We start from the raw sequence: 17,589 nt of genomic DNA on the forward strand, positions 1-17,589 counted from the left end.
AGTACAGTTGGCCCTCCATATCCACAGGTTCCTAACTTGCAGATTCAATCAACCTCAGATTGAAAACTTAAAAAAAAGAAAAGAAAGTTCCAAAAAGCAAAACTTGAATTTGCCATGCGTTGAGCACTGCGCTGAATCCACATGAATAAAATGATGTGTGGGCGTACCCTGCTGTAGCCTCCCACCATTTCACAGACCTTCAGTCTCTTTCAGCGCTTGTTTGAGCATTGTTTGCCTTGTGTCTTGTTCTTTCACTACTTATATTGTGGGCACCCTTTGTTTCTGTGAAAAAAGAAAAAATGGCTCGAAAAAAACAATGGGGTGGTCAAAGCAGTCCCTCAAAGGCTAAGTGTGAGGAGGTTGAGGAGAGCGAGAGGAAGGACTTTCAGGCTAGTAAGGGATGTTTGACTAGCCACATATATATAACACTCAAGAATCTCAAGACTTTCAAGATCACTGGAGAATTGGCATTAGCTGATGCCCAGGCAGCGTCAGCATTCCCAGAAGAGTTCAAGAAACTCATAGAAGAGAAAGGCTACCTTCCAGAGCAAGTCTTCAATTGTGATGAAGCAACTATCCACATGGCATTCACATTGTATTACGTATTATAAGTCGCCTAGAGATGATTTAAGTATACAGGAGGATATGCATGGGTTATATACAAATACTACACCATTTTATATAAGGGACTTGAGAATCCGTGGATTTTGGTATTCGCAGGGGGACCTGGAACAGTCCGCCATGGTTACTGAGGGACGACTGTACTAATACAGGCTATGATATGGACGAACCTCAAAAACATACTGAGTGAAAGAAGCCAGACACACAAGGTCCCACATTGCATGATTCCATTTATAGAAATTATCCAGAATAGGTAAATCCGTAAAGACAGCAGATTGGTGGTTGCCAGGAACTAAGGAGTGAGTAGTAGGTAGTGACTGCTTAACGGGTGTGGGGTTTCCTTTTAGGATGACGAACTGTTTTGAAACTAGGTAGAGGGGGTGGTTGTACAACATTGTGAATGTACTAAATGCCACTGAACTGTTCACTGTAAAATGGTTAATTTTATGTTATGTGAATTTCACCTCAACCCAAAAAAAGAAAGAGAAGAAATGACAAGGGGGAAATAACTATTGAAGCAAAAGAAACTTTTTAAAAATGGTAAGAGGCTGTTTTGCAGACCTTTATGCACATAAATTTAAAATGAATATTTTCCTAGGAAAATGCAGGTTACCAAAATTGACCACTGTTGATTTAGAAATAGAGAAAGTTATTGAAGAACTACTCCACAAAAAAAGCACCATGCCCAGATGACTTCACAGGGGAATTCTATCAAACTTTCAAAGACCAGAGAGGCTCAGTGCACGATTAATCATTCTAAAGCTTTGAAAAGGAATAAAAACCTCCTAACTCCTAACTTATGAAGCATGTATGACATTGATACCTAAATCAGTATCCAATAAAGACAATACAAAGAAAACTACAGACCAGTATCACTCATGAATAACAATACAAAAATACTGAATATTATCAGACAGACTCTAACACCACATTAAGAAGGTAACACACCATGATCAAGTGGGATTTATTTCAGGAAACAATGCAAGGTTGGTTCAATATTAAGAAATCTACTAATACTATATACTATATGAATAGATCTAAGGAAAAAGTCCTTATCTCCATAGGTGCTGAAAAAGCCTTTAACAAAATTCAACACCCATTCGTGATTAAAAAGAAAACACTCAACAAAATAGAAATCAAGAGATATTTTTAACATGTTCTCACACACACACACACACTGTAGTCTTAAAGCCAGTATTTTACTTAATGGGAAAATGCTAGAGGCATTCTCATGAGATTAGGAACAAGGTAAGGATGCCTACTATCTCCACTACCATTCAATATTCTGCCGGAAGTATTAACCAATGGCAATTAGAAAAAAACCTAGAGGCATAAGAATGGATAAAGAAAAGTACACCTATCTCTATTTGCAAATCATATGATAGTATACCTGCAAAAACCCCAGAGATAGAAGGGTAAACCTACCCCAAACAATAAAAGAATTCAGTAAAGTAACAAGATATAAAATTAAGATACAAAAATCTATAGCCTTCATGTCCACAAATAGGAAACAGGGGGGATAATAGTAGTGAAAATCCCATTTTACAATAGCAACAGAGAAGATGAATTACTAAGGAATGAATTTAACAAGAAATTTGTAAAACCTATGTAAGCAAAATATTAAAACACTCTTGAAAGACACAAAAGTAGACTCGAACAAATAGAAACACGTCTCTGTTCTTATATAAAATAACGCAACATTGTAAAGATCATTCTTTCCAAGATTCTTCATGAATGCAATGCAATACCAATAAAAATAGATAGCTGCCATCAAGTCAGTTCCAACTCATAGCAGCCTTAGGTACGACAGAACAAAATGTCACCCCGTTCTACATCATCCTCACACCTGCCAGTATGTTCAAGTCCATTGTTGGGGCTTTTGTGCCAGTCTGTCTCACCAAAGGTCTCCCTCCCCTTGTTGGTCCTCTGCTTCACCAAACATTATGTCTTCCCTCTAGCAATTGATTCCTCCTGATGACTTGTGCAAAGCAAGCAAATCCGGCAGCGTGCTGCTGTGATCCGTAAGGTTTTCATTTTCTAATTTTCAGAAGTAGATTTCCAGGCTTTCCTAGTCTCTTTTTTTTTTTTTTTAGTCTGGAAGCGCCACTGAAACCTGTCCACCATAGGTGACCCTGCTGGTATTTACAATACTGGTTGCATAGCTTCCAGCATCACAGAAACGTACAAGCCACCACAGTACGACAAACTGACAGATGAGTGGTAGACTGATACAGATATACCAACTGGCTATTTTATGGAGCTAGGCAAATTCATACTGTAGTTTATATGGAAAAATAAGCATGCAAAAATAGCCAGGTAAACACTGAAAAATGAAAGCTACAGGGGAAAAACTAGCCTTACCAGACATTAAAATGTACTTTATATAAAAAGAGCCTTTATAATAAAACAGCGTGCATAAATAGCCAAATAAACCAGTGGGATCAAATAGAAAGTCCATAAATAGACCCGTGTATATATGGAAATTTAGTATATGATAAAAGTGACATTTGAAATCATGTGGTGAAGATGGACTTTTTAAGAATCAGTGCTGGAATAACTGGGTAGCCACTTGGAAAGAGACAAAATTAGATTTTTACTTCCTATCATACACAAGAATAAACTCCAAATGAATCGAGAATTAAGTATAAAAAGCTGAAACCATGTCAGTGCTAGAAGAAACCATGGATTAATTCCTCTTTACCTCGGTGTCAGAAATGGCATTCTAACTCTGATTCAAAACTATAAATATAAAAAAAATCGATAAATTCAACTCATAAAAATAAACTGCATGGCAAAAAAAAAAATTACCATAAACAAAGACTTCTAACAACCTGGAAGAAAATATTTGCCATACATACCACAGAGAACAGTCTAATATCCCTAATATATAAAGAACTCTTAAAAAACTGAGGGACACAGGACCAAAAACCCATTGGAAAAATGTAAAAAGATACTAACAATTTACAAAAGAAGGTATGAAAATGGCCCTCAGACATATAAAAGAATATTCAGACTCACTCATAACTAGAGAAATGCAAATAAAAACGACCCTGAGATACCATTTCTCACCTATCAGACTAGCAAACATTAAAAGTATAACACCACATTCCGTTGATAAGGCGGTCTCATACATTGCTGGTGGAAGGCAAACAGGTTACAAGGAGCTGGGGGAAATTTGGCTGTACCTAGCAAAACAACATATGCACTTATTTTTTGATCCAGTAACCCCACTTCTAGGAATCTACCAGGACATACATCTCCAGCAATATTAAAAGGCTATTCATTGCAGCATTGTTTGCATTGGAAAATATTGGAAACAACCTAAATTCCCACACGTAGGAGAGCGGTTGAATAAACTGTGGTATATCTACCCAGTGGAATACCATGCAGCTATAAAAATAAACAATTTCGAGGATATGCTGTTAAATAAAAAAGCAAGTATTTATAGCATGTTATCCATCATGTGATAAAGAAGAAGATATAAGAAAATAATTCTGCTCATTTGTGCAAAAGAAATACAGAAAGGATATACTAAAAACTAAAACGATTAGTTATCTATAGGGTATGGTTGGAAAAGGGTTGGAAAGAAAGGAGGAATGGGAATGAATTAGTACGGATGAGAATAAAGTCACACTTCTTAAATTATCATTTTTATTAGCTCTGACTTTTAGAACCTTGGTAATGTTTCATGTAACTAGTTGTTATTGAGTTGATTCATATTCATGGCAACCCCATGTGTGTCAGAGCACAGCTGTGCTCCACAGGGTTTTCAATGGCAGGTTTTTCAGGAGTAGATTGCCAGGCTTTTCTCCTGAGGCATCTCTGAGTAGACTCAAAATTCTGACTTTTCAGTTAGCAGCTGAGCATGTTAACTGCTTGCACCACTCAGAGACTCAGGTACTTCCTTCCCCTGAAATAAATAATGATTATTTGTGGGTAGAACCCAAAATGGAGTACAAACAGTAACAACTGAACATAGCCGTAGTACTGTATGGGGGTTCACATGCATATATTTCCTAGGTCTGTATGCTGAGAGGACCTAGAAGCAATGACTTCCCGGCAGTAATGAGCATACCTAGTGCCCAGATCTTGGTTTCTAAACACCATTCTCCAATAAAAGGAACACAACTCTGTGGAATAGCAGTTGATTTCAGTTCTGGAGCAGGACAAGATGAAACTAGAACATTTCATAGTGCCAGAATATAAGTGCTCAGAAAAAGGATGGAGACATGTCAAAAGGACATAGAAATCAACCTGAAGGAGCTCCCAAAGGCCAAAGCTGGAACAATATGAGCAGCAAAATATATAGTGTAGTATGGATCATAACCCATAGACTAAACTAAATACCCAGGAGTCACCATATTGATCTAAATAAATGATAACTTTTCCTTAAAGAAGAATGACAATTAACAAATGTAAAAGGAATGAGGAAAATACAAAATCACCACTAGGAAAACACTTCAGTAATAATTGTTGCAGGTAAGACCCACCAATGGATGCAAATAACAGTGAGCAAAAGTTTGAGGAGAAACAGGATATTTTCATAATCTCAAAGTATTACCCCCACACCCAAGGTATTTATCAGTTACAAAGGGGAAAACAGTAACTTTTTAGTGGAGAAATGCAGAAGACGCCAACTTCACCAAGTGATCAAGATCAACATCACCAGTAATAAGACATTGGCATGATGTACCCCTGATACAATGCACTGAGAAGGACACAACATCACTTTTGAGGTGTTCTTGCCAAAAATGCATAACCTCAGTCTAACCATGAGAAAACATCAGACAAACCCACACTGAGAGACATTCTGTAAAATAATGAACAGTACTCAAAAGTGTTAAGGTCATGAAAAACAAGAAAATACTGAAGAGTTGTCACAGATTGGAGGAGACTAAGGAGATACAACAACTAAACCTAAGACTGGATACTGGAACAGAAAAGAGACATTATGGAAAAAAACTGGTAAAATATGAGTAAGTTCTTTAATTAATACTATTGTATCAACGTTAAGCAGGAGCAAAACAAGGATGTGTGTTCTCGGTTTATATTCAGTATTGTGTTGGAGTTCCTAGAGATTGAAGTAAGACAAGAAAAAAAAAATAAAGATTGGAAAGGAAGAGTAAAAACTGTCTTTACTCATAGACAACATGCTTGACCACATAGAAGATCCTAAGAAACCTGCCCCCCCAAAAAAAAAAAAATCACAAAAATTAATAAGTGAATTTAGCTAGCAAGGTCGCAGGCTAAAAGGACAATAAACAAAAATCTGTTGTGTTTTTTATATACTAGCAATAAACAATCGGAACTTTTTTAACTTCTGCTCTTCAAAAGACAAAAAGTTGAAAAGACAAGCCACAGACTGGGAGAAAATATCTTTAATACTTTTCTGACAAAGAATTTATATCCCAAACATATAAAGAACTCTCACAACTCAATAAAAAGAACCCAATAAAAATGGGTAAAGTGCTCAAAACAAGTACTTCACAAAAGGAGATATATGAATGGCCAAAAAGCAATATGAAGATACTCAATGTCGTTAGTCATCAGGAAAATGCAAAGTAAAACCATAGTGATTTAACACCTGACACCCACTGTAATGACTAAAATCAAAGACTGATAATATCAAGTGTTGGCGAGGATGAGGAGCCACTGGAAGTCTCAAACATTGCTGATAGGAATGTAAAATGGCACAGATACTTTGGAAATCAGTTTGACATTTCCCAGAGAATTAAACATACACTTGCCATATGACCTGGCGTTATGGATTGAATTGTGTCCCCCCAAAAATGTGTGTCAACTAGGCTAGTCAATGATTCTCAGTATTGTGTGATTGTCCACGATTGTCCACCATTTTGTGATCTGATGTGATTTCCCATGTGTTGTAAACTATACCTCTATGATGTTAATGAGGTGGAATTAGTGGCAGTTATTATATTTTTTATTATATTAATGAGTCAGGATTCAATCTACCAGATAAGGTTGTGTCTTAAGCCAGTCTCTTTTGAGATATAAAAGAGAGAAGTGAGCAGAGGGACATGGGGGATATGGGGACCTCATACCATTAAGAAAGCAGTGCCAGTGCCAGGAGAAGAGTGCATACTTTGGACCTAGGGGTCCCTGCATGGAGAAGCTCCTAGACCAAGGGAAAATTAATGACAAGGACCTTTCTCCAGAGCCAACAAAGAGAAAGCCATTCCCTGGAGCTGGCACCCTGAGTTCAGACTTCTAGCCTACTAGACTGTGAGTGAATAAACTTTGTTAAAGCCATCCACTTGTGGTGTTTCTGTTATACCCACTAAACCCACTGCTGTCGAGTCAATTCCGACTCATAGCAGCACTAAATAACTAAGACACCTGGCAATTTCATTCCTAGGAAGAATGGGCAAAGCTAACCCTAAAGTGCCGGCAGGGAATGGAGATGAATAGACTACAAAGGGGCACAGGGAGTGATGGAAATGTTCTATATCTTGATTGCAGCAGTGGTTACCTGGGTTTATACACTTTTCAAAAGTCATTCAACTGTACACTTAAAAAAGATGCTTATTGGATGTCAAGTATACCTTTATAAACGTGTTTTTTCAAGTAAAAACCAAATCACAGCTAACATGTATTGAGCATTTACCTTTGAAGTGCTTTCCATATTCTGTATTATGTCACTGAGTTCTCACAACCACCATATGAGATAGGACTTTATCATCCCCATTTTTCAGCTGGGGAAACAGAGACACAGATCACAGTAAATAATGAAAGAACCAGGATATGAACCCAGGCCATCTGGCTAACAGAGCCCATGCACTTAACCACTGTGCTACATCAGGTATCTTTAATATCAGATATCTTCCCTCTAATATTAATAAGGTTCATCTCCAGGACAGGCTAACCAAGCCATTTATTTGGAGCAGCTGAAATAAGTGAGTGTGGACCTGGGAAACGAGCAGAGAAACCCAAAGGGAGGGGCAGCCTGGGTGGCACAGCATTTCTGCAAGCCTGGACCCCTAACTACCTATACAGAATCATCGGCGGCCTGGCCCTTGCCTCAGTCTAGACTGTCTGAATCAGCTAGGACTGTTTAGCAGGTCTGTGTGCCAGACTGACCTGGGTTTGAATCCTAACCCTTCCAGACTCTATCCTCTTGCTTATCTTCCTATACATCATCATAGCACCAACTTTGTGGTGGGGCTGGGAGATTTACATGATGTAAGTGAGAATTAGGCACAGTGCTGGGCTCACAGGAAGCACTCAGTGAATGTTGGGTTCAAATAACAATTGGATAAGGGAGTGGACTCCATCCAGCACTTTTTTCTCTTCTTCCCCTCTAGGCCCCGGCCTGGCCTTTATCGCTTACCCCAAGGCTGTCACCATGATGCCGCTCTCCCCGCTGTGGGCCACGTTGTTCTTCATGATGCTTATCTTCTTGGGTCTGGATAGCCAGGTAAGGGATCAGAGAAAGAGAGGAGCACAAGGCCATGGGCAGGGAGGCCAGATGTTGCTCTTAGGAGCAGCTCCAGGTCTAGCTATCACCTCTTGGTCCTGGTAGTCAAGACCCTGCTTACTGTCCCCATGTGGTTTTCTTCCCAGCACAGCCTCCAGTCTAGTGGGTGCCCTCCAAAGTCACCCCTAAACATGGCTGCTCAAGTCCCTGCAAGTCTTCATATACCCTGTTTACCTCACCTGGAATTCTACCTCCCAACCCCTTTTTTTATTTAAAAAATTGCTAAATACTTCTGCTAGACACCCCAGCAGTACCACCTGGCAAAGTACAAGAAATCCTCAGAGTGTACTCTGGTTTATCATACTCAAGGGCCCCATCAGCATACTAGCCTCTGCCCTGACCAAACCACCCCATGCCCAGAGGCTTAGAAAAGCACCCCCTTCTTCCTTCCCTGTTCATACTGGGGCCCCCATGACTCAGTGCTCCCACCAGCCCCTGCTCCTCCAGTCCACCTGCCTGACCCTCTGTCCCCATCTTGACCTCTAGGCCCCTCTCTGACCCTCCTTCCCTTGCAGCCTGCCTCTCCAGTGAAGGATGTGTAATTTGAACTAGCAGTTTATCCACATGCACATTTTCCCTTTATCTTCATGAGAAAGGATGTACTTGTGTCTCCTCGCACTTTAAATGGCTGCCTTGCTCCAGCCTGCCCTCCCAGCCCAGCTCCAGTCCTCTTCCTGTGGCTTCCACTTGCTCCTCAATCCCAGAAAACTGCAGTTTTCCCCTGCTGCACCATCCCAGCTGATTGCTCTCAGAGCCCAGAGAACTTCTCCAAGCCAAATCCGATAGATCCACTACCATACTGTGGGCTCTTGATGAGTCAGGCTTGTGTTAGACAGAAAAATTCTAGAAGCAAGAGTCCCAGTTTTAACAAGGCAGCAGCTTTACCTGCACTGCAGGTTATAGACTCAGTCTTCCCCAAGGCTGAACAGCAGGGGAATCACCCACCCCAGCCTCCTCTGTAGAGGGTAGAGCCCCAGCTAGCCTGATGAGATGCTGTCCCCACCCAGAACTTTGGACAAGTCACTTAACCCCTAAGCCCCATGGCTGGCATGTCTGCCAGCCCAGCCAAGTCCAATTTCTTCCCCTGAGTGAGTTTCTCAGAGAATGCTAAGCTGAGCTGCAGAGGCACTGGGTGTTTCTGCTGATAACCTTCACTCCGTTGTCGCATTAAAGGCCTCTAGAGGGATCAGCAGCTTGTGCGTGACTGCCCTGCCTTAGCAGAGGGGTGGGGGCCAGGACCTCGGCTCTGTGAGTCTCTGGGCTGAGCCAGGACAGCATCTTCTGCCTGCTAGGTGGAGAGGGATCTAGGCTTCTGGCGGTTTGTTAGAGAGGGGAGGGGCCGCTGCGCCCACTTCCGTGCGTGCTGCCCTTGCCAGCCTCCAACCTGGGTTGTGCTCTTTACAGCACCATCTCAGTTCATTGTTGCATCATTATCCCCACTTTGCAGATGAAGAAACTGATGCTCAGAGACGCTAAATGACTTGCTGGGACATGCCCCCAGGTCTGCCTGCTTCTAAGTTCATACTCTCTGGTGTTTCTTCAGTTTTGATCCTGGATGACAGCCTCCCCTGAGCCCCATCTCCTTTCCTACCCTGAGACCCGGAGAAAGAATGTGCAAAGGCAACCCTATGTAGAGGCAGGGTAACCAGGAGGCTCAGAGCCTGGCTTTGGAATCAGACCTAGGTTTGCATCCCAGCTCCACCATTTACCAGCTTTGTAACTTTGGGCTATTCACCTCCCCTCTCTGTGCCTCAGTCCTTTTGTCTGCACATCGAGGAGGCAGAAGTGAATTGGAAAGGATTTGGAGCCAAAAAATGGTTCCAGGAAGGGCACCCCCCCCCCCCCCCCGCACACGCACACATGCTGACAAGCAAAAGACTTGATTCCTCCTTCCTCCTTCCCTCCAGTGGCATCACAAGGATTGGTGTCACCCAGTGCAGAAACTCACAATGTAACCCCATGCTAATTACTACAATATTATAGCTAAAACATCAGAAAGTTTGACAAAATTAGCAACTATAAAAACACCAACAGCAACAAAAACAACAGCATGTCTTAGAGTAAAACTCTCAGACTCTGTAAAAGTGAAACGAGATTTATCAAAAGCATAAGGAACATTCAGATGGGGAGATGTTAGCCCACACAAAGTAAGAACCAATGAATCCAAGGGCAGCTGCTTCCCAGGGATAGTTATAGTGTGGAATCAGGAATCTCCCAGCAAGATTCTGATTGATTGACCCTCTCTAGGCTTGCCTGGACTTGCCCAGACTTGCCTAGGCATAGCCACATTCTGGTGAAGATTGTTTTCTTGGACCCTCCCTAGGCTTGCTTGGACTTATCTGAGCATAACCTGGGCTTGCCTGGAATTGTTTAAGCATAGCCACCTTGTCTGTTCACCAAAATGTTGAAATTAGTACAAGGGTTATAACTTTAAAGCAGAAGCAGGAGTGCAAAACAAAATGGAGTTGGGCCTGCTCCTAGGCCAGCCACCCTAAATATGCGAGGCACCTCTGTTCTGGAGCTTTTTTTCATTTCCTCCTTTTTTTCAAGAATTTCTGAGGAAATTCTTTGATTACATTATCAAGCGCCATTTTGGGGAGGGTGCTTGGATTTATAGTTCCCAGTAGGAAAGCATTATTAGAATATGCTAGAAGAAAGATAACTATATTTTGTTGCAGTCTTTCGGAGGTTCTTATAGATGGCTGCTTACTGTAATAAGTCTTTAACACCCCAGATGCTATTATGAATAGCTGAGCACCATCTGCCATAGCTGGGGACTCTACTTCTGCAGTGTTAACCTTGGAGTGACATATAGAGTGGGTCACACTGAGGAATAACCTGGCCTTAAAGGGGGTTGTTATAAGGAGTGAGCTCAAGTCCATCTGAAAGATGAGTACTCTTAATGTACATAATTCTTTTCATAGGCATTAAATTGGTTCTTTGGGTAATAGCATTGGAAGTAATTTTGAGATAACATTTGATAGTTCCAACAAGAGTTACAATTACAGTGAGTATCATTAAACCAGCAAGTAAGACGGATTTAATCCATGATCCTACTTCTTTTGGAAACCAACTGAGTATGTCTAAGAAACGGGAGTCAAGTTGGGGAAGGATGTAGGCAGCCATCTGGCGAATATGTTTGACATTTTGTTCTAACTCCCCTGATGCATTTATCCAGGTACAACAATAGGTGTTAGCAATGGCATGTACCCCTCTTTTTTGGGCTAAAATAGGACAATTTTATTATTCAACACAACCTTAACTAGGGACCTTTGTTGGGCTTCAGTGTTAACAGCAATGTCACTTGCTAACTTTTCCATAGTACTAGGTAAGTTATAGGTAAAAAAAAAAAAAATTTTTTTTTTTTTATAGTATGTTCTAAATCAACCCTTCCATACTAGGGCAAAAAGTTTCAAAGAAAGGAATAGCCAAGCCCTGGATTTTCAGCTAAGGTATTGGTACTTATTCTTCCTTAAGCATTAGCTCTTTTGGTTCTTCTTCTTTCCAGTAATTTTAAGTCATGGGTCCAATGTAGACTATCATTGTAGGAATAAATTTCAAAGACACAACAGTCCAAGTAGAGGTGATGTTGTCCTTCTTCAGCTGGGACAGATGAATCCACATTTTGACTCCCTGCAGATTAGCAGCACATGGATTAGTAAGGAGGACCAAGTATAGTCCTTTCCACTGGGGCTCCAATGAATCCTTTAATTGCTGTCTCTTCCAATAATCATCTTCTCCTGGGGCAATGTTAAGCAGATCTTGGGATTCTAACTTCTGATCATCAAAGGCTTATTTAACCTGTGAAAAATATTCTTTCAAAGTAGAATTAAGTATGGAATCATTTAAAACACCTAGAATATGTTTAGTCAGAACTTTGACGTGCTTCTAATCCGTAGAATATTCTGTAGCCAACATAATGTTATTAGTTACTGAAATAACTGATTCTTTAATTTAAAAGATGGGGGGGGGAGGTTTCTTATATCTAAAAAAAAAAAATTAAACATCAGCAATATTCTCATATAAATTTTATTGTAATTCTCTTAGTTTACTTAGCCTTATGTAGTTAACTTTGGTTCCATGCCATTGTAGATCAACAGTAGTTTGAAAACTTTATCAGCTTCTACATATGAGCTCTGGAAATCTTGACTTGGTTTAGTGGTATCCACATTCAAAATATAATAGTCCTTTTCATAAGTTCAACATAGTCCATTCTTTTTGTTGAAATATTTCAGGCATATTCAGCAAAGTAAAAACTTATCTGTGGACAACAAAACTTAATATGGCTATGATTAACTTATAATAGTAATACTTCTTAAAAAGAGAAAGACCTGATGGGAGTTGATTACAAAAGCTAATACAGAGCCAAATACAGTTACTTCAGACAAAAATATCTCTAAACATTATGATTAACCTGATTTTCAAAGAGCTTCATATATAACACATAATAATCTTGAGGCATAATATCATATACTCAGGATATACTGAGAATATACCAAGATTATCAAGGCTCTAAACATCTGAATAGTAATAAAAACTCCATGAGTAAATGATGTGAATTCTCCAGTTAAAACCATTGGCTTTGATGATGCTAAATTCAAAGAATCAAAGTTTTGACCAAGATAACAATTTAAAAATAATAAAATTATGACATAATACTATGCTCTTGTTGTCTAATAGTGGGCAAAAACATAAGAGGAAATATTAAAGCATAAGTTTTCAATCCAAAAGAATCAGGTACTTCTCTTGATTTGATAACGTTTCATGTAATTTATAACATATTAAATCGACCTTTCTTAGCACTTTTCTCAGAAACAGACCCTTTGTGGCTTTCCACAAAGTTTCAGAGTTGTCAGTAGTTTATCATAGGTCACTGAGAAACAATACTTAGGTTATTTAACAAAAGATCTTAAAGGCAAAAAATAAAAATAAACGTAGTTTCTTTCAAGGCCGTACAGCTTGGTTTTCGGCTCAGGAATTTATTTTCATGAGATACCAAACCCTTGCTCTTTGAGACAGATTACACAAACAAGAGATTAACTTTTCAACCCAGTAGTTTAACAAATTTTGTTACTTTAACAGCAAGAAACCCAACTCTTTTCTATTTGACATTAAAGCCTTTAGAAATTCTCATAAATTAACCCATCAAACTTTCAGCCAGGCAGATAAAAACTTTGACTATATCAAATAAATTCTCTACTTATAAAAACTTTTCTTTGTTTCATATCTCTTATAGTACCCAGACCAAAACCCAGTGCCGTCGAGTTGATTCCAATTCATAGCAACCCTATAGGACAGAGTAGAACTGCCCCATAGAGTTAAGTGGCAATAATGAACATACTCATTAGCAGACCCAAATATACATATCCTTTCTCTGTGGCATAAAAAACAAAAGTACATAATCTTAAATTATAACAAATATTAGCTCAATTTAATACCAGTAAGTTATCTAAAGTTCTTAGAAATTATTTTAAGCCTATATATCATAAAATATAATTACTGTTGAAATAAAGTTCACTATTTCCCATAATCTAACTTTAGCCCTTTGAGTTTTTATCAACTGGTTTTGGAAATCATAGCCTCTGCTCAACCAACCAATTCATTGATATGGATATAACCTTAAGCTTCTAGCTAGGAGTGGAAACATCTCCCCAGGCCACTTCAGGTGTGTTTCATTGTGATTTCTATCTTTTGACTCCTGGTCAAAGACAAGGATTAGTCATCCCAATTAATTCACATATGTTTAAGTTGGCCTAGGTATTTTGAAAGACAAAAGATCACAACCTTTTAAATATCCAGTAAATATCAAAGCTTTTTAGGAATTTTGTAAATGAACCCATCAGTTCTTGACTAGTCATTTTTTCTTCTAGGCTTTTCTTATGCCTCCCTTTTCCCATTCTGAAACTACTAGTTTTACTTTAAGACAAAATGACCCCTTTTCCTTAAACACATTCCATGTAATGTTTAGCTTAAGCCACTTAGAAAGGTTTTGCTTTTAAGATTTTGCTTTTAAGGTTGACATAGTACAAAACATGAACCTTTGTCAGAACAAATTCACTTTCATTAATTCCTGGAAATATTTGGACTGTTAACTTTATATAAGCACTTACTTATCGTTAAATGGACCATAATAATTTTTTTTGAAAGAATATTATAATCTAGTTTTAATAATACCATCTGGAGGTAGGAAATCATATTTTCATAACCCTATCTCTGGCATGCTTTATAGGATCCTTTAGAGAAAAAATTTAGAATAATTTGTTTCTTTTTAAAGCCTTGCTATACCAATCAACATAAACAATGTATCCTTTTTCAGTACACTTTTCAAAAAGACCAATTTATATCAAAGTTTCTCAAAGTAACTACTAAATGTCCAAATCATAAGACAGATGGAAAAAGCAGCTTTTCTTGGAAGGGGAAAGAACTGAGATTTTAGACAACCCTATGAGAAACACCAACCATAGTCTTCAACTTGATAGAAGACCAAAACTCAAACATTACTGTCTAGACCAGAGGCAAACTCTCAGAACAAAACAAGGCAGAAAGCCTCATAAACTTACTGTCTGTGAGGCCAGCTCAAAGACTAGGCTTATACACTACCGCATAACATAAACAATCCAGTTTCTTAAAATGTATACAGCAATTCTTTGGCAAGACTGACCCAATTCAATGGAAAAAAAAGTTTCTAGATAAAACTTATTAACTTGAAAGAGCCTCAGATGGAGGACTCTCAGACCCTCTGACAAAACCTGAGCACCAAACAAAAGTTTCTCAAAGAGGAAAGAAAAGAACACAAATGGGAACTCATTTTCCCAAAGTGATCATTGAAATTCCAAACTACTTTTAGCATATTCAGCTTACAGTATTTTTAAATATGCACCCCAAACCAGCATCCCAGTAAGGGGGAGGGGGTTCCTGGATTATTTATCAAAGATGTTAAGCTCTGAAGTTGAAGTGTTTGGTTTCGTTCTTTTTGAACTTAATTCACTCTGCTGGCTAGAGACCTAGTCTCTTGCTTTAGACCTTAAATATACCAGTTCCTACAATTGGAAAGTATTTTAAAGTAGCTACTTTTTTTTTTTTCCTTTTGATGTTTTTTAATAGCCTTGATATACTAATTAAAATAGGTAGTAAATTTGTTTTTTATAAGTAACCCCCATAATTTTAGAAGTTTTAATACTCCAGAGTAGAGGCTTTTGTAGACGTGGGGTTTGGTGCTAAGAAGGTGACACCAAGGTCAACTAAAAATTTGCAGGGTTCCCCATTAATTTGGAAAACAGTTTCTTGTGTATTTAAAGCCACCATTGGAAAAGGCTGTTTGTTCCTTGGAGCTTCCTCATTTGGCCTTAACAGAAGAACTGTTAAAGGATGAAGTGCCTGTTTTGTTTTAATTTTATGCAATCCTTCTTAAAGCATCCAAGTTTTTGGCAATAGAAATAAACTGATTAGTTTAGGTTTAGTCCTTGTATAAGCTAAATTTATTGTGGTTAAGAGGTTGCAACTGTTGTAATTGAAAAGCCATTAATTCATCTTATGAAGCCATCAGTTAGTTTTATTTGACTTGCCTTCCTAGTTCCAAATGCTGGGTCAATTGTAGGCCAGGTTGGTAATTTCAGTCATAAGTGCTGTTTCTAAGTCCAATCAATGGTATTTGACTAGGGCAGAGACTTCTAGATAGAACCAAACCAAAACCAAACCCAGTGCCATCGAGTTGATTCCAGCTCATAGCGACCCTGTAGGATAGAGTAGAACTGCCCCATAGAGTTTCCAAGGAGCGCCTGGTGGATTTGAACTACTGGCCCTTGGATTAGCAGCCATAGCACTTAACCACTACACCACCAGGGTTTCCTTCTAGATGGAAGCCATTCATAAACATTTCAGGAAGCAATAAACCAAAATGTTCTGAGAAAATTTTTGCTAGTCTATCCCGGTAATTAAAAATGCTTTCATCTTTTTCTTGCTTACAATTTTGAACTTTAGCCCAATCAGTCTTTCAAGGGAAGGCCTTAGGAATGGCCTTAATGAGATCGTTGTACATTGTTGTAGCATTTATTAGGAGTTGGGTGGCAGAGGCAGTTGGCGTTAGGATTATAGACCATTGGAGATGGTCCCAGCCAGCTTCTTCCATCCACAAATAGGCCACCTCCAGGTCCTAATAGTGTGGTTATTAATTGGAACAAATCAGATAGCCGTGGCTGTTAAACTCTTAAATTCCTCAGTAAATTTATAGGGGTCTTCATGCAGGTCGGGGAAACCTTTTAAGATTGCGCAAAGCTCAACTTTGAACCAGAGAGTAAAGGTAATTTTAAAAGGCATTTCAGCAGGACTGTGATAAGGTAAGGTTGGATAAAGGGGAGTAACTATAGAAGTAGAAGATGTAGAGGGGTCAGAGACAGGAATGGAAGAAGCAGCCAAAGAAGTTATAGAGTTCTGATATTGCAGTTTCTTAATTTGTTTGGACCATTTAGAAACAGTGTCTTGTGAGGATGCAAATTTACTGTCCTGATGCCTTTTTTTTTAGAGGCTTTTAAATACCAATTAAACTAGGTTTCCCACCATGGCTGTTTTACTCAGAAGATTTTACAGTCGTGTTTGCTTCACAGAAAAGTTAATTTACCTAAGTCAAATGAGCCCCACATTGGCCATTGATCCTCTAAATTTCCCTTAGTAAGTGTGTTACAACAATCAATGTACAAAACTGTACCGGGGCCTTGGATGTGGCATTCCCCCTCTTACTAAGGAATTTGTGTGTGCAAACAGTCTGAACAAACAATAATAGCCTAATGTGTCCTGGAAAAATAGAGTTTGGGCTGTTTTCAAATCCAAGTTCTAATAACATTCTGCCATAGCGTTCTGCTACTAGATGGCAGTCTCGAAGAACTCATCAAAGTGTTAGATAGCAAAGAGAAAGTAAGAGTAAGAACGGGAAGCTTAACAATAAATCTCAAAGAGCTATCTTCACAATTAGTGGAGGCTCAATTTGCAGCTTACCTCAAGCAGCTCCCAAGAATTCGTGCTGGCACTGGGCTCCAGGTCAGTTCCTCGGAATTTGCTGAAGATAAGATGCCTTCAGATCCTGCTGACTATACCAAGAAATGTCCTAGAGTAAGACCCTCAGACTGTTAAACTAAAACAAAGAGATTTATTGAAAGCATAAGGAATATTAGAATGGGGAGATGTTAGCTCACATAGAGTAAAAAAAGAACCAACAAATCCAGGGGGCGGCTGCTTCGCAGGGATAGTTATAATACAGAGTCTGGAACCTCCCAGCAAGATTCTGATTGGTTGACCCCCGTGGGCTTGCCTGAACTTGTATAAGCATAGCCTGAACTTACCTGGACTTGTTTAAGCATAGCCACATTGTCTGTTTGGCAAACTGTTGAAAATAGTACCAGGGTTATAGTTTTAAAGCAGAAGCAGGGGTCCAAAACAAAATGGAGTTGGGCCTACTCCTAGATCAGCAACCCTAGATA

At 39.1% G+C, this 17,589-nt stretch overlaps 1 protein-coding gene across 1 annotated transcript in view; it reads left to right on the plus strand.

The window, feature by feature from the left end:
* The window catches only part of SLC6A11 (solute carrier family 6 member 11), a 177,952-nt gene that overhangs the window by 149,145 nt on the left and 11,218 nt on the right, over positions 1-17,589 (plus strand). Inside the window, exon 9 of the mRNA XM_049861844.1 lies at positions 7,944-8,056. Within this exon, the coding sequence (XP_049717801.1) occupies positions 7,944-8,056 (113 nt within the window). The remainder of the gene's footprint in view (positions 1-7,943; positions 8,057-17,589) is intronic.

Source organism: Elephas maximus, chromosome 20 (genome assembly GCF_024166365.1).
Source record: "Elephas maximus indicus isolate mEleMax1 chromosome 20, mEleMax1 primary haplotype, whole genome shotgun sequence".
In the NCBI taxonomy this organism is placed as follows: Eukaryota; Metazoa; Chordata; class Mammalia; order Proboscidea; family Elephantidae; genus Elephas; species Elephas maximus.